Source organism: Struthio camelus, chromosome 3 (assembly GCF_040807025.1).
Source record: "Struthio camelus isolate bStrCam1 chromosome 3, bStrCam1.hap1, whole genome shotgun sequence".
NCBI lineage: Eukaryota > Metazoa > Chordata > Aves > Struthioniformes > Struthionidae > Struthio > Struthio camelus.
In genome coordinates this window covers 145,431,596-145,451,746 of record NC_090944.1, presented here as the reverse complement: position 1 = coordinate 145,451,746, position 20,151 = coordinate 145,431,596, and the positions used below count along the sequence as shown (strand labels likewise).

The following is a 20,151-nucleotide window of genomic DNA, read 5'->3' as shown; positions in this document are numbered from 1 at the left end:
TTGTATTATTTGGACCATCTGCCCGTTCAGCTTAACTGCAGGAATGTAAAATGCAACACTTCCCTCCCACCCCTTCCCTTCCTCCACGCTCCCCCTGCCCCGAAGAAAAACGCAGCAGGTTTGGGGTTTAATCCAAAGCTGACAAGTCCACGTTTTTCGCAGAAAATGCCTTTGCACATTAAATCACATTTTTTTCTTCTTTTTCTAGTGGGGTGTTTTCCCATCGGTCAATTGTCTTGAAGTATAAATCTGCTAAGCAAGGATTTTATTTGAAGTGCAACATTAGTCTGTAAACTGGCTTAAGGATTGCAAATGAGCAAGACACCCTTTAGGCTTAGCTGCAGCTAAACCTCAGTATTATTTCATTTAGGACTTTGACTTATTAGGACATCTAGAGTTAGTTAAAGCATGACTTTTGTCATGAGGCCTAAGTTTGAAACCTTTCAGTGAGGAAATAAAATGAGATGCTGCCTATGCCTAACAAACTCTGTTGAGTTTCCAAGCATTATTGCTGGGAAGTAACACGATTAATGCGGGTTATTAAACTGTACCGACCGGTGCTACTGAACCTCCTAATGCAATCAGAAAATGCTGCCGGGATCACTTGCAGTGGTTGCACTAGCAGTTCTTTTGTTGCAGATTCGATTTGTAAGGACACGCTGCCTGAAGTTACAGTTTTCGGAAGCCGCTTCACTAAAATATTTAGCCCGTGTCAGTAAAGAGCACGGGAGTGTGGCACCACCGTTAGTGCCAGCTGCAGCCGCTAGACTCTGCCCCTTGGCTCCTGCATCCAGACAAAGGGAGGCACATGGAGAGGTTTGGAGGCGTAGGGTACACCTCAGCAGGGTGGCCTGGCTGCTTTGCATTGCTCAGCAGTGCTAAACAGCCATTAAACTGCATTTATAGCTGCTTTACATCACTGTGCTGATCATTATGCAGAACACAGGGGTGAATCTGGCCCATTTAGTTTTATGATCGCTATCAGAAGAGATGGGACGAGATAGGTTGCAGTGTTGTTTAGCCTGAGGTTTAAAACATCTACCGTCACTTGAGCCGCATGTTCAAAATGCAGCTGAGTCAACTTAGTCCTTTGTCCTTAGGAGGTAAATCGAGTGCCCTGCAGTTTACTGCCCACAGAGCCTCACAGTTAAGAACTTGCCAACAGATGTCCTGTCTGCCCTGCATGAACGTGAAAGGTTTCCTGACGTTTTTCATAAGGGCGAGGTTTACTCTATTATTCTTGGGCCAAATTTTCCATTCTTGCTGCTGTTGTGCCGTATGACGGGCAACTAGTTTAGCAGCCTCAGCCATGGAGCTGGCTGCCTTCTGATGCTTTTTCTGTGTGCTCGTGAGTCCCCTGGGTTAACATCAAATTGAAGGGAGTGTTCACGATATCCCTGTAATCATCAGACAAGCGAACTAAAAGCAAATAAAGCACAACCTGAAAATATAGTATATTGTTGAATTAGAAGTAGGGTTTGTGCTGCAAAATGCAGCTACCAGTTTCGCTCGAATGTGTTGGTTTCACGGCAGGCAGAGGGGCTCCAGCTTCCAGTTTGGGGTCAGCATCTTCCTTCTTTATCTCCACCAGCTTGGGCATGAGGCTTTGTCTCCGTTCCACCTCCAACAAGAATGTTTATATTGAAATCTAGAGAGAGAATTGTACCATGGTTTAAAAATATGGTACCACAAGAGAGCTGATGAAACGACATTCAGAGGCAGAAATGTCCTGGGACAAGTCAAAACCGCAGCAGCAACAACGGTGCGGTGTTGCAGCATGCGCTTTTGTATTCCTCCGAGCGTGATTATCATTGCACCGGGGAGAGACAAGAGTTGCACATGCGCACACTCTGTAATTTCATTCATTTACTTTTTAGTTTAATAGCTGTATCCTCATCTGTTCTCATTCAGGCAGGCTATTTAGTTCTGACCTGTAGTCATAATCACCTTTTGGGAATAATTGAGATGTAACTTGATGTTGTTGAACAACAAACTGTAAATTCATGTAGACTACGTTATAGCCATTCGGCTTTTCCTAGGCTGGGAATAAAGTTCTTAAACTGTGGGCCTGAATACAACAATAATGATGGGTAGTTGGTGTCCTGTTTGAGTAGCGGAACTAATTAGAAAAACTTGGGGTTCTTTATTTTTGCTGTCAGGGACCAAGGCACATTCTGGGTGGAATTTCATGCTAAGGAAACTAGTTTTCAGCTGTCTGTAACAGCCTAAATACAGAAGAGCCTTTCAGTGAAATGCAACAAAAAATGACGATTTTAACAATGCACACTTGAAAGAAAGATTTTTTTCAGCTGTGTGATGCCTTCGTGGTTTTTTTAGAGCCTTGAGCAAGCAAGGATCAGTGCATTAACTACCTCAGTCCCAGCCATAAGGGCACCCCATGGAGTTGCCGATCTTGCTTGCCTCCATCATGCGATGAGGTGTTCTGCGCTGAAAGCAAGTTGCACTGCTTTCCCTGAAACGTGCAAGGGCAGAGCCAAAGCTCCCAGCTGCTCTGGGCAGCCTGAGCTGAGTTTGTTGGCATATGCAGCATCTGCTTAACCCAGCACCCCGAGTCCTGCCACTCGGGAAGGCTGAGCAGGGTTGCGGTGGAGGCTCTCACCATCTCACGTGAGCGTTCAGGTCGACTTACAGTTGACCCGCTTCTTGCAGCTCTCTGGGAGCTGGCAACGAGAAGTTCCTCGCTTGTGTGGAGAAGCGCAGTACCGCAGATCTTCATTTGCGTGGGCCAAATTCATCTCTGCTGCAAATGTTAGCCTCAGGTGTAACACAGCTGAACTTAATTTGGAAGAAGTGGAGGGGGCCTGAATTCTGCACCGCGTTCATTCTGACGCAAAAAAAAAAAAAAAAAAGTAGATTATTTCTTTCCTAATTTGTTTTTTCTTTGCCCGTTTTATTTTTCAGGCTGCCTCACCACAAGTGCAAGTGCTGATCTTACTGTCACCGTAGGAATAGAGTTAGCAGAACAGACCTCGCCTACGTTACCACGTGCCACGAAAAGCAGAGTCTCTGGGAAACTCCGTCGCTCCGCTAGCGCTCTCAGCAAGTCTTCCGACTGAAGTAGTTTGGGAGCAGAACTCCGTTCAAGGGAATTTTAAAAAACTTAAAATATATTAAGCTATTCACTGTGTCACTAGAACTTGTAATTTTGGATGAGCACATGTTGAAGGGGGCGGGTGGGAGGGACTACTCTACAAAATGACAGTTCTCTTACATTTCCAAACAGACATTACTGATGGGCAAATATCACCTGGATTATCATCGTGCATTTCACTTGACTCTTTCTGACATAAAAAGAGGGAAGGCGATCGGAGCGCTCGCAGTTGGCGTCTGACTGACTAATGGGGAGGAAGCACCACTTCTCCCAGCGAGGCTGCGCACGCAAGTGCTAGTGGTGCAGACAGAGGATACCAGCCAGTATTGAAACCAGCTATTTCGTGTCATTTTAGAGCATTGATTTTAGTCATTCCAGTCAACGCTTAATGGTGTATTAGGGACTTTTGTCTAAATAGAAAAAAGGTTTTCTTAGAATTAGACATATAGCGAATGTTCTCCTCTTCTAAAGTATGGGCGAATGATTTGGGTGCTTTTCAGTCCATGTACAAGCCCTCTTCCCTTTCTGTTTTGAATAGGTGTCCGATGCAGGTTTTGTGCATGTAGCTAAGACTAGGTAATTAGCAAACACGTCATTTATCTGAAATTCAGGAAGGTGCTGCCAATTTTATAAAATGGCAACACCTGCATGAAAATCACTATTTAGTCATGCCATGTTATTTGAGGACCTACATCCCTGGCTGCGGTGTAAAATCCTGAAGCTGAAGATGCCCCGGCCTCCAGCAGCTTGTTCCCTGGCCTAACATAGCACTGCAAAGAATTTGGACTCCTGTCCTGAAGCGTTCGTCTTAGGCCAGGCTGCTACAGTGGTGTGAGGCTGGGGATATCAGTATGTTGTCCCAGACGTGAAGTCCTGCCAGTTTGGGTCAAACCATTTAACTTAACATCTATGAATTTATTTTAGATAGAAGTCCCCTTTCTCGGCACTAACTTTGGATTTGGGATAGTTTTGTCATTTGGAATATTGCATGTGATCATTGCATAACATGGACTGGTCACATTTTCTATGTGCATGGAAAAATGAACATAACCGAAATTGCTTTTTACAGAGCAAATGCTGCACATTTGCAATAACTACTCGTCACCAAGGTTTGAATAAATAGGAGGCAGTAAATTTCTTAGGTAACCACCTCATCTTTTCACAACATCAGGGCAATAAGCTGCAAGTTGAGGCATCTCTAATTAGGATAAAATAAATTTGAAAGTTTCCAAGGGCCTACAGTGTCCTACTGGCACTTTGTGTAGTAAGCAAATATTTTATTTTGAATAGAAAATGCATTTCAGTCTATGTATGTCATAAGGTTTTAGAAGTGAAAACATTGTATAGCTTAAAAAAAACTATGATAAAAATAAGGAAAATGAGAGAGATACTGCAACAACTTAAACACTTAGTGTGCATAAGGATATGCAGACTGAAGGTAAAAATTCACTGAGCTCGGTCTTGCGTCGGCATGAGAGACATAATCCGAGCAACCGAATATGAGCTTCCATCTAATAAATGCTGCAGTACCGGCAAGCGAGGGATTGTGGAACTGGGTGCCGCTTTCAGCACTGAGTTTTCTGGCTTTTTTCTTGCAAGAGGGTAAGAGAAGGAGACAGCTGTAAAACGACTAGTACTGCGTTAACTTTTCTTTGGGTTTTTTTTGACGTTTTGGACATCAGTATCCATGCCCCAGTTCGAGTTTTGTGTCAGATACCTCTAGCCTTTCTAATCCTCCTCAGGTCTAGTTCGTATTGTTGCGTTTTGTTCAATTCTTATTATGCTGTTTGGCAAGGATATGCACATCTTTAAACGTAATGTGATTTGTTTTAAGTGAAGGGGATCTATTTTAAAGTGAAGCAAAAATGCACCGTTGGGCCACCATTTTTTTGCACTTCTACTTATGTGTTAACGTCAACGTCTGTTTGTTTTCATGTCAGCAACAATCTGTGTTACTTCCCTGTAAATAAGGAATACTGTTTGATAAATATTTACAGTAATACTAAGTTAGCTTGACATTTTGCTATTAGCTTTAAGTAATAGTTTATTTGGTTCTAGTAGTAACCGGCTTGTCAACTTAGCATAACCACAAGCATAAACTTGTAATTGGGTGCACTTCTTATCCAGACCAGGAACTAGAGACTGTCATGCTTAACGTTAACGTGCAGTCTGAATGTAGTTGGCACATGCAGGCTATAGATAATCGCAGTAATCCTGCTGGTGAAGAGGGTCGTTTGTGAACGTTTTGGACTGCCATTTTGATTTTCTGCTTTAAATTTTGCTTTTGCTTTCTACTGATTGTGTGTCTATAAAGCAAATTAGAAAGTAAAACGTGTATTTTAATTTATTATTATTTTCACGACTGGCTAGGAGAGGCTATCTCGTCCTTAGTTATCCAGTAACCGTCTGAACTAATTTCGAAGGCATTTTTTTCTGAATAGAACTAACTTTTCTCTTTAGAGCAATACAAATCTCTAATTCAGGGAAGAATGAAAATGCCAATAAAAATTGTTATTTTCCTGATGTTGAAAACTTAAAAAAATATTCATCTGTGCGATTCTGATGGGGTTTTGTAGTATAAAATAAATAGCCGAGCTGTCCTATTGCTCCTCAGAAAGCTATTAAATCGTAGATCACCGTGACATTCTTGATGAAAGCGCCTTAAAAAGACCCTTTAGTCTACGTGGCGCGTGCAACTTTGGTGAAGCAACAGCTGCTGTGACTGAGGCGGTAGCTCTTGGCTCCTCTGGTCCAAATGAGGAAGGTGACCGTCGCCTGTAGACCGCCCCTGCTCTGGCTGCTTTTTGAGCGTTGCTATTTTAGCTCAAAGCTGGGGCGCGCTGGACCCGACGGTGGCTTTCTGAGGGAAAGCACGGGCGTTTCCTTGGACTGAATTCTGCGGAGCTGCTACTGACAATTAGGTGTTTGCCTCTCAACAGGTTAGTTTTGAGCCTATTTGATGGAACTTTTGGGGGGGCAAATACCCTCTGTAGGTGCATACCGCTGGGATTCCCATGCGCTAGGTACAGCAGCTCACCTCGGGGGGGGGGGGTTCGCCTCACCTGACTTCCCCCCCCGAAAAACGGGGGCTCACGTAGGTGAAACCGTGACCAGCTCACCCCCCACCCTCCACCCCACCCCAACGCGGTGGCCAAGGTTTCCCCTTTTAAATAAGACTGATGATAGAGGCATTTCTAAAAGTGGATATAAACTTCTGCAGGTTTTCAGCCAGGCAGCTGTGCCGGCGCCCCAGGGTAGTCGAGTGAGCTTAGACAAGCCATGCTCAAGTCCTCAAGTCTGGGTGTTTTAAACGCCTGCTCGGTTGGGTGGTGGCAAGCCACCCAAGGGATTGTTATTGTTAGAAGAAGATTAGCTTCTTACCCCTGACATGAGGTTATGTTGTGCTCTTAGTAGGCATGGGGCAGGCTTATACCTTTTCTAAAACGAAATGGAATTTGTATGATGTCTTAAAAGCAGCTTCGGGACAAAAATAAAAGGATTTTAACATCTCCTCCTAAAAATAAAGATTGGTCGCATAAGCATGTTCTTGCGTGTCTTTACTTTTGTCGCCGATTATAAAGGCAAGCCGCCTAAAAGATGCTGTACAAGATTTCCTCTGGTTGCATGCATTCTTGTGTTGGGTTCACCTGTTGCGTACGGCATCTCGAGCTGCCCACGAGCAGTGGTGGCTTCGCACTGAAACGTTCTTGCCCCGAATGAAGACCCCAGAATGGCCTTCAGCCTTTCGCCGTCCCCGCCGCGCCTGGCTCCCGCGTGCGGCGCTTCCCTGCTCTTCCAGGATGAGGTTACCCACGCCATGGCCCGTGGGCGCCTTGCCCAAAAGCGCACGGAGAAAATGAGGACAACACTAGTTCTATCAGAAAGCCAGAGGAGCTGTGTTCAGCCAGCACCGGCAGCCGGGCTCATTTCCCCAAAGCGGGTAAAATGGCTTCTTCTTTCATGATTGCGTAGGAGCAGCTCTCTGGGAGCTTTTTTTTTCTTCTTCTTCTTCTGTCTTTTTTTGTCCCCAAGTGAAGACTCCTTTGCTATTAAACCGAGGCAATGCTGCAGTCAGAGGTGCTTCTCTGGATGGTGGTTAGGAGCATTCATTACTGCACTCAGATGGCAAGAGCACGTCTATTAGATCAATATTTTCAAAGAAATGGCCTTTTGGATAAGGATCGAAGTGGGCCCCTCCGGAGAGCGCTGACAGGGCTGCGCATCCTCAGCAACGGCCCCTGGCACGGGCTGCGCCAGCAGAGGCTTTGCCACAGCAGCATTATCTTCGGCTCTCTCCAAAGCCGGGGGGGGGGGGGGGGGGTTGCAGCATTTTGCTAATAATGATTACAGACCATTACTAAACCCCAAAAGACATTATTTATATACTATTCATTGCAAGAAATGCGTGATGACAAGGCCTCCAATTCTAAGCCTTGTAATGCCTTTTTGCTGAGCGATTTGCATGAACATTAAAAACAATATGTTTCTAATGGTGATTTTCTACTCTATGGAGACATTACTTAAGGAAATGAAGGGGGTCTGTTCTCTCAGTCATAATTATGTCAGGGGTGCTTATGCATTAACTCCCGCTTATGCCAGTGGGAATGATATGAGATTATTTGGCAGTGGGAAAAGGCGCTTTGTAGTGTCTGTTCCTCTTTTGAAAAGAGATGAAAAAGTTCTCTCTTAAATTGCTTTCAGATGCTTTATTCAGAAATGGATCCCGGCAAATTCTTTCGTTTCACAGTCTGTAGAAATAACTCAACACACATATAATATGAATTAGGACCCTGGCTTCCACCTCTTGTCGGTAAAAAAGGATCTTTGCCTCAGAGCCGATGCTCTTCATATACAAGTCGAGCCTTGTGAGCACCCGGGAATTGGCTCTTTTTCCAGGTGAGGGTTGGCAAATTGGATATACGAGATGATTCAGCAGCATGAAACTCTGTTATCAGGACAGCCAAAAAAGGGCTCAGTTCACTTCAGCGCGTTTACTGAACTGAGGCGTGTTGAACGTCGGCACTTACGGCCAGGAAAGCCCCCACGCCAGAAGCACCTAGGCAGATCGGTGGCTTTTCATAGGTAAGTCATTAGGCCTCGTTCCTCTGGGGTTACTCATGTGCAAGGGCTTGTGGGAGGGGAGCCCTCATTAATAAACTTATCATTCGGTATACGTTCAGAAATGACAAGATTTGTCTTCCCAAAGGACAAGCCAGCAAGCGGGCTGCCCGGGAGCAGCTCCCATCAGTCAAATGCTGGATAAGATGTATAACCAGGAATGGGGGCGAGGGCGGGAGCCCCGTGCTGCCCGCCTCCGAGCACCTTTGGCTGTTCAGGCTTTCTGTAGCCCTTGAGTCTTGCACCACTTGTTGCTGTGCAGAAGCCTGGATGGCAGGTGTGAAGGGTAACCCTCACCCGCATTAGCAGATGTCCCAGTGCCCGGGGCATGCTTTTGAAGCGAGAAATGTGGACTGAATGCCTCCGCTGAGGCTAAGCATGGCATGGCCCTCGCTCTCACGTTCTGTACAAACATCCCTCCCTATGAGCTGTTAGACAGAAGCCAAACACTTGTGCTCTTCTGAAGCAAGATGAATGTCCTCCGGTCCCTCTTGGGTGACTTGCCACACAGGCTACGGTCAGCCTCACTGTAGGTTCCTCTGCTCTCGTGTCCATGTGGCTGCCGGCCTCGTCCTAGCCGATCTGACCGACTGTTAGATGAACCTGAGCCCAATGTGAGCATTTCATTACAGCTCAAAGGGAGCTTTTTAAGCAAGCGTTTTTTCCAGATGCACTTTGTCCACAATTTTTTCTACTGTCCGACGCAGCCATCCTTTCTGGTAGTGTCCCTAATGTTGAGCTGCTGCTGCGAGGCCCACGATGTTCCCCACGCATTGCATGGGCAGCCTGGCTGTCCATCGTGGGCCGCAGGCACCTACAGCAGGAGCCGTGAAGGTGCTTGGTATCGCTGCCCAGACGGCCTTTGTCGTGTGCTCGTCCTGCGAACGCCTGGTAGAGCTCAACATGCAGGTGCCTTCCCTCCTGCCTCTCTTGCTGCTTGGTGCTTGCCCGCTGCGGGAGGTTGCAGGGCCCATGGCAAGCAGCCAGACCATCATCTGCTCCAGCAGATGCCAACCAGTGCCTGGTTGGTGTCAACCACCAGCAGGGCTGGGCCGTGCAAACCAGGCTGGTCCAGAGGTGGCCTGGGATGTGCTCATGTATCTCATTCTGCAGGTAGAGGCAGCAACTGCCAGCGAAGGGGCTGTAACGCGTTACGGTGTTGCCCCAGCTAGGTCTGAAAGCGGAGCGTCCGTGGCTCATTTCTGTTTGCTTTGCCTCTGCGTGTGTACGGACCATCTCAGGGCAGCAAGGCGTTTCAGCGGAGAGCAGAGGGAAATATTCCTGTTTATCGTGACTCCACCGAGTGAGTGAGCATAGGCTAAGATTTTTGCATGAAGATACGATCATGCATGTGCTTGGGGTGTTTCCCTCCCGGTCACCAACACGGCAGACTTTGGCTTTCCCTCAGCAGTTTTGCTAAGCATCCCTGATGTTTAAGTTGCATTGCATTGGGTTGGGGTAAAGTTAACTCGCCTGAGGAGGCAAAGGCTCCGACTCGGCGAGGCGTTGGTGGGTGCTGTCGCCTGAGCTCAACCGATACAGGCCATTTCGGGCCAAGGGGGTGGGGAGCAGCAGCTAACTCCTGAGGGCGAGTGGCACTGCTAGCCGAACGCTGTGCTACGCTGAAGAAAGCGGGATGATTTACAGGGTGGGAATTGTACTTTACAATTTAATGTGCATCGTTATTTGAGCTGTATAAAGTCTAGGTGCCCCAAGGGATGGATATTCATACAGATATGTAGACCCTCCTTCCTCCTGACCCCTATCTTCAGCACGTGACAGCAGCAGTACACTTGATGGCCAAGATGAATGATCATCGAGGGTCCCCTAACCATGCTCCAGGCCATTAACTCCCCTCATTTGCAGCATTCCCCCCAGACTATCTTTCTTATTGCTTAAATGATCACCTAGGCAGCAAAATCCAGGACCAAGGACTATCATGACTTGACAGATCTCACCCTGCACGTAATCACTGCCGCGCACCAGGGTATAAGCCCAAGCCCGGCGCAGTCAGCACAGCGGATCCCTGTGGACCCGAGTACCTTGCACTTGGGTCAGGCATTCGAGGGCTTCAGACCTACTGAAGCCACTGGAGAACCACCGGGGATTTATGTAAAACACCAGCTTTACTAAAATGAGTGCAAGCAACTTAACCGTGGATTGGAGGCCACGGTATCCTAGTTGACATATGCATGGAGCGATGTACACAAATATATTCCTTCCTGAAGAAGAACTAATGTAAGCACATGCACTTGCATGTTTTACGAATCAGATTCAAAGTTATCAAACATATCAGCTTCTGATAATACTCAGAAGAATGATCCTAAATATATAAATATCTATATGCATTATTTTCCAGATGAGAGTCTCAGTAACCATCAGATGCAGACGTTGGGTGTTTTCATGAGTTATTTTTCTTTTGGACTACCATTGGAATACATTTAATTTACATATGAAAAGCTATAAAAGTAGAAAATAAAATGATGACTCAGTTCTTTATCCCACTAAATAACAAACCATTCTGGCTTCAAGCTAAATTATGTCGTTTATCCTCTCTCTGCTGCCTTGCTATTGCAGCAGATACCTCTGCAATTCGGAGCCCCAAACAAACCTTGAAGTTGCAAAAACCTGATAGGTCAGAGACCGACGAGAGTCTTTACTTTGCTTTAAAGCAGTTTCGTAAATCAACTTTCCAGTCACATGAGAAAAGGTTTAAAAAATTAAGTTTGTACCGAGCTACTGAGGTCCTAAGGGCATTGATAAGGAACATGGAGAATATTGTAGTCATCACGGGAGTTATTTATGCTCCATAAACTTCAAAGTGTGTGTGTGTGGGGGGGGGGGTCATTATTTAAAACTAGCAAGTGACTCTTTCCTGAAGGTAACCATAAGCAATGTAATTGGCGTTCGAGGATGACTGTTAAAAAATAATTTGAGAGCGATAGCAATTGGGGGGGGTTTGTTCTGAAAAGTTCCCCCGTGACGGTTCACCGCAGCTGGGGCAGCGACACGTTTTTACTAGAGGCCGTGCTCCATGGCGAGGGCATCTAGGAGATGATGCTCTTTTCTGTGTGATTTGAGTCTTTTTCCCGGCTGTACTGATGGTAATGGGAAAATGGGAAGCTAGGTGTAGGATAACACGGGGATGTCTGCGCGTGTTTCAGACTGCAGAGGATCGTCTTTTCAGCAGTGCACTTGTTAGGCTAAATAAGATTAAAAAAAAAAAAAAAGTCCGACTCCATCCTGTTCTGGTGCATTTATCTCTATTATACTGCCTGCGAAATGAAAAGCCATGCCCATCTTCCCGATTAACATATCAAATGTTTCCACACTGGCGGATCTTTGTTATGCGAATCGTATTGTAAACTAAACTTAATTAAAACCACTTAAAGCCGCAAGGAGGCTTTCTAGCTGTACAGAACTAGATCTGAGACGTTTGAGTGAAATGTGCAAAATACCCCAAGTCCAGGGTACAGCGTTTCTTCGGCAAATGGAGCCCTGTGGCTGCATCGGCTAGTCGGCGATGATGACACACAGCTGTGGCTCAAACCCTGTGTTAAAAACCAGCCAAGCGCTGCTCCCTCAAGAGTGGCTCGGCCGCGCCAGCAAGGCCTCGGGCTGCCCGCCGGGGGCCGGGGTGCCCCGAGGGGGCACTGCCCAGAGCCCCACGCGGGAGCCGAGCCACCGGAGAGGGCCATGAGGCCCACATCCAGCCTCTTGGCCTCCACCTCCCCGCGGGCGCCAGGCGAGCGGGGCGAGGCTGCAAAGCCCCGGGGGCGGCCGCTCTCGCCCTCCTCTGCCGGCGAGAGCCCACCGGCCGGCTCGCTCTTCGTCGCCTGCGGCCGAGCAGGGGCCGGCGTGGCCCTTGCCGCCCGCCCCGAGACGCCGGCAGCGGCTGCCCGCCGCGGGCGCGCCGTATCCCCGTGGAAAGGAGGATAGGCCCGTCTCGTGCCTGCGCCGAGAGGCGCTCGTTTGCCGAAGATGTCTTTCGACTTCCCGCCTCGCTGCCCGAGACGCGCCGAGCTGAAGCCTCCGGCCGCCCGGGGGCAGCTCCCCACCGGCCCCCTCGGCCCAGCGCCTCGCAGGCTCCCACTCCCGAGGCGAAACCGGCCAGGCCCCGGGCCGTGCTGCGCCGCGGCCGACCAGACCTCCACGGAGGTCTGCTCTCTCCGGCGCGCTCTCCGAGCGAGGGCGAGCTACGGCTGCCCGTGCGCTGGTCGCTGCTCTTCGGTGACCGTTCTGCCGGGATCAAGAGCGGTCAAAACCCGTATGCGTTTGAGAAGTAACTTTACTGAGCACTTCAGGTGTTGCTATTGCTGTTTACAACGGCCAGCCCCCGTACCTGCTCTTCAGGTGCTTCAGCAACTGGAGATCATTGAACGTTTTGGGCAGGATCAGTGTTTTCCGAGGAGGCCCAACCTGTTCTGGCTGAATGCGTTGCAAGCCATCAGCAGACTGATTCGTTAGCCGGCAACAGGCGGCTTTGTTTGCACAGCGCCGGCCGTTCTTTCGCTGCCGGATGGCAATAAGGTGGCACCAGCGAGGCAACACCTGGATTCCCAGGAGCTGCTGCGCGTGGGGCTGCTCCAGCTCAGCTTTCACCCCCACCGCTTGAGTATCATTGCGAGCTAAAAAGTGGGTTGGAAGGTCTCGCAGCAGAGGCAGAGGAGAGCCTCAACGGCCACCGTGGGCCGAGGTCCCTGTGCCTGGGTCCCGCCGCATGGGGGACGCAGGCGAGCAGCAGCCAGGAGCTGGTGGCAAATGTGGTGAGGTGTAGGGACAGACTCCTCCCTCCCTTTCTCCTTCTCTCCCCCAACCACTGCCCCAAGGAGGGGGTTGCCACAAGTGAAGGGCTTTGCAATGTGCCGTGGTGGCCATGCCCTTGGCTGCCAGCGTCACAGCAGAGGCTAATCGCAGCCTGTGAAGTCCCTTGGGCAGTTGGCCTCTCGTAGCCTTTTCCTGAAACTCTGTAATGCCACGCGCTATGAAATGAGAGGGGGAAAGCCAAAGGTTTTTGCCTCGCGACCCAGGAGCCCTCTCCACCAAGACTTCTGCCGCCCAGTGTTGCCGAAAGTGCTTCCCCTGGTCTCCCAGGTGTCTGCCCTGTAACTACCCCGGTTTCTTAAAGGAGCCCAATTTACAAAGTGCTCAGGTTTCACCTCTCCTTACTCCTCCCCAAAACGCTAGCCTCTGTTAACCACACTCTCTTCTTGCAGCTCTGCGCTCCCGTCAGCACAAGAGGCAAAAGCGGGGCCGGCGATGCTCACAGCGGCGCTTCCCTACCTATGAGAGAAACGCTTCTGCCCCCCACCCCCGTCCCCCACCCTAGATTTTATGTGGGTCCTGGTGGGGCAAGAGCGCATTTTCTGGCATACAGGGAAAGTGGTGCTCTTTTGTGACGGAAATGTTTTGCGATCTGTCAGTGCCGCATGGTTCGAGCAATGAATTTCAGCTAGGACACCACTGGGAAGACTTGGCCTCTGGGCTTCTCTAAGGGCTGCACTGGACCTCGCTTGGGAAACGCATCCAGCGGGGTCCAAGAGAACTTCGGTAGCTATTCGAAGACTTCCTTTGAGAAGCTCCTAGGTTTTACTTGTGGCGCTCACTGGCCTTCCTGGCCCATAAGAAGCTGTAGCAGGTTGTGGCTGACTTGTACCCGGGACTTTCCAAGGCTGGAGTGGCAGAGAAAAGCAAAACTTCTTGCTAAACATGCTTGGCTGCCTGTATCCCCTCGGTTGCTGAGGCCATATTCTCTTTTTCAGTGTATCAATTTACAGTCAAAACCACACCTTAGCCTGGACCTGATGTCTGAGTCCTGGTATAACGAACTAGGTTTCCGAGGAAGCACGATGGCGGGAGCGTATTGGATTTGGTGCTTTTTAGCCTGAGCCAACAAAGCAAACGTCTCATTTCTCTTTCTGTGGGAACTTTGCCGTGCCAACAAATAGTCAAAGATTTCCTAAGAAACGTCCCCGCAAGATGCCCCAGAAGCTCACCTGCCTTTGCTGCAGAAGAACGTCCCCGCTGATTTCTCCTCCTCTGAGCAACAGAAGTGGCTGAGCGTCACACTGAGCTGAGCTGGGGGACTGAGCTGGGAGAAGCACCGTGGTCCTGCAGAGCCGGCTCCTCCTTTAAAGAAACTGGGTTTCTGAGGCTCAGAGGAAAAGGCAGTAAGGAGGAGAAATGCCCCCCCCCCCAAATCCTTGTGACACCCTGGCTGGAAAAATGTGGGCAGTTCAGTGCTAGAGGACTATGATGATGCGAGTCCTGCAACTACCCAGACTGCAACCTTAACGCTCTGGGAGCCAGCTAAATTGCTTTTTCAGTGAAATTACCCACGACAAGACCCCCCCCCCAAAAAAAAAAAAATCCCCCTAACACCTCCCCAACCCTAACGCATTGCTTTTGATTCAGCTGTGGAATCTGTGGTGAGCAGATCAGTCGGGACCAGTCGTGATGCCGCGGGATCCTTTTCCCAGCCCAGAGGGCTTTCAAGGCGGATGCTTTCCAAGCCAGCGTGCACGAGTCACGCCGCGCTCTCGCTGTTGGAGCTGCTTCCCAAACAGCCTGGGCACTGCCCTCTGGCAGCCGCTGGCCCCCCAGTCCGGGGCAGCCCTCGCACTGGGCAGCAGCCCTCAGGAAAAGCCGAGCGGCCTCATCCCCGACAAGCATCCGCGGTGGCGGGGGGGGGTGAACGCGGTGCTAAAGCTGCGTGCAGCGACAGCTTTGGCAACACCTCCGCTCGCCAGCCAAAGCCTGGAAAGGGTTAGGTGTTGTTTTTCCCCACGGCAGAGTGTGTTGTTCCTCCCTCTCCCCCCTCCGCCCCCCCCCCCAGCTCCCCCAACTCCCTATTCACGACACTTGAATGGAAATCTTTTTAGTCCGAATTGAGCTCTTAACACACACACACACGTATGCAACACAGCATCTGCATTCGGAGAAATCCTACGGCTCTGCTGCGACACTTGCTAGAAAGATTTCACTTTGTGAAAGGTTTCGCTGCCCCGGCACATGTTCTCACCCCTTCCCGGCTTAGGCTGACGGTACAGTGATTTTGGCTAACCAGTTTAAGGACTCCCTTTCTGAGCAGAGCAGTGCGACTGCCACGTCTAGGCACGAGTCCTGGACTGCCCATACCCACTAGGGTTGGTGAGCAGAACGGCTGCTTAAAAAGCTTCCTGGACCAGGCAAGTCCCGTCTACGGACTAGGGATGCGGCAGTCCTGCCTCTCGCACAGCGGAGGCGGGTGGTGGAACCGGAGCGTTTCGCACACCGCTTTCCCCAGCCATCATCCCACGAGCTTTTTTCCCCGTGCGCTGATGGCTGAGCTCTTTCCAGCTAGGAGTCCCCAACTGGCCCTTTAGGGAAGGATGCTGCAGAAAGCCCAGCGCAGGGCAGAGCGGGACAAGCTGGGGTTGGGCACGAGCTTGGGAAGGGGGTGCCCCCCAGCACGGTCCTCCCCGCTCCGGCCTCGCGGGGCGGCGAGAGCGAGCCGCAGCTCTGCTGCAGGGCCGCCTAAAGCACGGCGCTGAGCGCGCAGCAAAGCCCCCGCTAGAGGAACGCGGGGTCCCGTGCCCCAGTTATGCCAGCTGAGGACCGGGTCTCCTCTCCCAGCAGAAATGTCTCATTTTTCACCTCACCTCCCCATCCCCGCCAAGCACCCCCTCCCCTTTCCTGGCGTTTTCACTCCTCTGCTTTCAGGTGGGTGCTGCTGGGGGGGGGGGGGGAACGACACCCCTTTTGGTGCCTCCTTCCAGCAGGACAGAGGGGCAGAGGCAGCCCGGGGCCACCGAGGGGCACAGTCACCCCCCCCCCCCCACACACACACTCATTCTCCCTTAATTAAGCTCATTAAAAGTAGCCCGGTGCCAAGCGGCAGGGCCGCCGCGGGCCCCACTGCCGCAGAGGAGCAGGAGGTCGGGGGGGGGGGCGGGGGGGGAAGCGCAGAGATGAATTTGAAAATATTTTATTTGAATAGTAAATAATTATACAGTCGAAACAGTTCTATCGAAGCACTCTATAAATAGCTAACAGTTAAGAAAATAATGTGTGTAGAAAAAGAGATTGCATCTAAAAGTAAGAGCTGTCAGTTGCGCAGGATAAAATGGTTAAGATTGTGTGTTATTCTAGGTATAAAAGTTAAAACCTTTTTTTTTTTTTTTAAGCAGATCCCTTTAGAAAAAAAAAAAGAGAAAGATCTTCTAAAACGCACAGTGAAATGGCAGGAGGGCGGGGGGGGGGGGGAAGAGACAAAAAGCGCATTAAAACATCCGCGACCAAATAATAATCAATCTCCATAATCAATATAAATAAATAACCAATAAATAACATAATTACTCAAACCAACATATACAGATAAGTCAACTCGTGGGCTACCTTAGTAAAGATAAAACAGACAAAACAAAACAAAAAAAAACACACAACGGAAAGTTGGCATGTCACAGTTAAGGCAGTTTCTACAGCATTTTTTTTTTCCTCCTCCCTCTCTCCTCCGGAGACCAAACAGCAAGAGTTCAAGGCATTTGTGGCTATGACTAAAGAAGAGTCTCTCTTCAAGCGGTTTGATTTGTTCACATTAAAAAAAAAAATAATGGGGGGGGGATAAAAGGGATGAACAAAACACACACAAGAAATAAAAAGAGGGGGGAAAAAGGCTCGAAAAGGTTAAAAAAAAAGAAGTGTAAAGCCAGATTCCAGCAGTTCACAAGCCATATTAAAGCTAATGGTGCGGCGAAGTTCAAGGCAGAGCCGCCCCGGGACCCGCCGACCCCCTCACCGGGGCCCGGCCGGGCCCCGGTGAGGGGGTCGGCGGGTCCCGGGGCGACAGGACAGGCCGGCGACGGGCTCTAGCAGGCGGGTCGCACGGGCACCTGGAGCAGGATGACCTGCCGGTTCTCCGAGGGGTGGCACTTGTTGATGTGACGGGTGAGGCCGGGCGAGCTGTAGAAGGTGGCGGGGCAGTGCTTGCAGGGGAAGACCTGGGCGGCGTGCAGCAGGCGGAGGTGGCGCTCCTGACCGCTGCGGCTGGGGAAGGCCTCGCCGCACACCGGGCACAGGCGGCACGGAGCAGGAGGAGGAGGCGGCGGCGGCTCGGCGGCCGGCGGGTGGCCCAGCAGGTGCTTGCGCAGGTAGGCCTGGCGGCGGAACCGCTTGGCGCAGCGCGGGCACTCGAAGAGCCCCTCCTCGGAGCCCGCCTCCGAGGCGCCGCCGGGGCTCGGCGTGTCCCGCTCGCTGCCGCTGCCCGCTTCGCGCTCCGCCGCCGCTTTGCCGGCCTCGGGCCCCGCCTTGGCGGCGGGAGGCGGGCGCGGCTTGTGCCAGCGGCGGTGCGAGGCCAGGTTGGCGGGGCAGGAGAAGACCTTGTCGCACTCGGGGCAGCGGTACTCCACGCGCACGATCCGCGAGCACTTGTGCTGCGCCAGGGCGAAGGGGTCGCCGTACTCCTCCTTGCAGAGCTGGCAGATGAACTCGCCCAGCGGCCGGGCTCCGCCGCCGCCGCCGCTACGCGCCTTGGCCGGCGCCTCCACCGGACCCTCCTTGATCTTCAGCCCCAGCACGGGCGACGTGGTGACCTCGTCCTCGAAGGTGAGCTTGCGGATGGCCTTCGCCTTCTTGGCCGCCGGCGCCTTGTGCTTGGCGGGCTCCGCCGCGGGGCCCGGCGGCCGCTTGGCCGGCGGCGGGCGGGCGGCGGGCGGCGGAGGCGGCGCGGGGCCGGCGGCGTTGGCGGCGGGCGGCTCGGCGTGGCCGGCGGCGGCCGCCCAGAGCTTGAGCTCGGCGGGGGCGAAGAGGAGCGAGTCCATGGTGCTGGGCACGGCCGGCGCGGGGAAGGACTCGGCCGAGACGGGCGAGCCCAGGCTGAAGCCGCGCTCCAGGTACTTCTCCCGGCTGACGGGCCGCGTGGGGCTGCGCAGCGCCTGGCACGCGGCATCGGGCGTGCCGAAGGGCACCGGCGGCGGCGACTCCCGCCGCGGCGGCGGCGGCGGCGCCGGCTCGGCGGGCAGCGGCGGGGCCAGGAGCGGCGGGTCGGCGGCGGCCGCCTCGCGGCAGCCGCGCACCCGATACGACACCGGCGTGGGCCTCCTGCTCCGCTTCACCAGAAAGCCGCGGGGCATCTTCGGACCGCCGCGAAGGCACTTGAGGGGCGGACAGGGATTGGGGGGGCGGGGGGGGGGGCCGCGGCGCCTCGATCGCGGCCGCCTCCCGCGCCCCTTGAGGAGGCGGCGGCGGAGCGGGCGGCGGCCGGCGGAGGCACACGCGTCCCCTCTGCCCGCGGCGCCGCCGCCGCGCCGCCTTTAAGCGGGGCGGGGGCCATTGTTCTGGCCGCCCGCCGCCGCGCGCAGCCAATCGGCGCCGCCCGCCGGGGTGGAGCCGCCGCGGCTGCACCTGAGGGGCCCCTCCCCCGCCCGTCCCCTCCTCCCTCCCCCCGCCGGGCAGCGGCACGCGCGCCCCGCCCCCCGCGCGGCGCGGCGCGGCGGGTCCCGGCTCGCGGCGCACGTGCCCGCCCTTTGTGCGCCCGCCCGGCGCGCGCCGCGCGCGGGGGAGGGGGGGGCGGGGGGCGACACGCGCCGGGAAACGCCGCCCAACGCCTCCTGCGGGGAACCGTGGCGGCGGCGGCGCTGCGACCCCCCCCCTTCCCTCCCCGCACCCCTGGTGCCGCCCCGGCGCTGCCCCGCCAAGCGGTGGCTCGGGGGAGACCCCGCGACCTTCGCGTTTGCGCGTTGGCCCCCCCCCCTTTTCTCCCCCCCCCCCCCCCAAGCGAGAAAAAGAGATGCGGCTGCGAGAGGGAAGCGTTCGTGCCGCCCGGCACCGAGCTGCCCGCCGCCCCCGCGGGAACCGCTCGGCAAAGTCCGTAGGACAAAACCGTCTGCGAAAACAAATTGTTGACTGAGGGGGTTGAACGGGTTGGGGGGGGGGCGGGGGCGCTCTGAGGAGAAGAAAACTCGGTGTGACAAGAAAACTTTTATTACCGTCGCCACAGAGAACGCGCTTCCTCGGGCGTTTTCCCCCCTGCGTCGCGGCGCGCTCCGGGGGAGGAGGCGGCCGTTGCCCGCGGCGCTCCGCGCCCGCGTTTTGTCCGCTGTCTGCCATCAGGTGCTGAACGACGGGGGTCCCCCTCGAGTCGCGCGGAAATAAAGGCAGGGCCCCTCCGCCCCCCCCCGCGCAGGGGCTCCCCCCGGCCGCGGCCCCGCCACCTTTGTCAGGCAAATTAACCCCTCGCCACCGAGGTGTCCCCCCCCCCCCCCGCCTTGCCTGCGTGCCCCAGTCTGTATCGTTACCCGGCAAATCGCGCCCGTCCTCGCCTCCCCGCTGTAAGGCGCTGGGAGAGGGGGGTCCCCGACGTGAGCGCGGCTCGCGGGTTTTAATTTTAACGTGTTACCCGTTAGATAATAAGGCGAAACACGAACCCTTCTGCGGGGGGGCGGGGGGGGAGAAGAGAAACCGACCTTCCCCCCGCCCAACCTCGCAGTGAAAAAGCACGCGAAAGGGCGCAAAGCCGCGCACGGCGAGCGGCCGCGACGCTGCTTTCCGTCGTCGCCGCCGGCTGGGAAGAAAACATGACAAAAAAACCCAAAGCGGGGAGGAGGGGAGAGGGGTGCGTGCCGGGGGGGGGGGATGGCGGAGGGGGATAAACCCCCCCCCACACACACACACCCCGTCCGCGGTGTGCGGCGCGGGGCCGCGCACAAAGGGGTGGCGGCAGCGCCCCGCGGGCTCCCGCCGCGGCCCTGGGGCGGCGGCGGCGGCCGTTGCTCCGGGCGCCATTAGCATACAGCTGCGCCCCCTCCCCTCCCTTCGCCTCCCCCCCACCCCACCCCCCCCCCCGCGCGGGGCACGCGCCGCCCCGCCCCGCCCCGCCCCGCCGCCCGGGGGCGCCGCCGCCGCCGCCGCGCTGGCCGCCGGCGCGGAGCCCGCAGCTGCCGGGT

At 53.6% G+C, this 20,151-nt stretch overlaps 2 protein-coding genes across 5 annotated transcripts in view; one reads left to right on the top strand and one right to left on the bottom strand.

The window, feature by feature from the left end:
- Positions 1–6,647, top strand: part of RALGAPA2 (Ral GTPase activating protein catalytic subunit alpha 2) — a 197,857-nt gene extending 191,210 nt beyond the window's left edge. For 3 of the 4 annotated variants that reach the window (XM_068940778.1, XM_068940776.1, XM_068940781.1), the window contains one exon: positions 2,923–6,647. In XM_068940778.1, the coding sequence (XP_068796879.1) occupies positions 2,923–3,077 (155 nt within the window). In that variant the 3' untranslated portion in view covers positions 3,078–6,647. The remainder of the gene's footprint in view (positions 1–2,922) is intronic. The other variant, XM_068940780.1, reaches the window with a different exon arrangement.
- A 10,404-nt stretch (positions 6,648–17,051) lies between these two features.
- Positions 17,052–18,348, bottom strand: INSM1 (INSM transcriptional repressor 1). The gene has a single exon (XM_068940774.1). The coding sequence runs from the start codon at positions 18,337–18,339 to the stop codon at positions 17,077–17,079; it is 1,263 nt and encodes a 420-aa protein (XP_068796875.1). The 5' UTR covers positions 18,340–18,348; the 3' UTR covers positions 17,052–17,076.
- Positions 18,349–20,151: the final 1,803 nt, after the last annotated feature.

Bases quoted from the DNA above. Each gene is read 5' to 3' on its own strand.
- INSM1 (XM_068940774.1), bottom strand. From the start codon at position 18,339: ATGCCCCGCGGCTTTCTGGTGAAGCGGAGCAGGAGGCCCACGCCGGTG.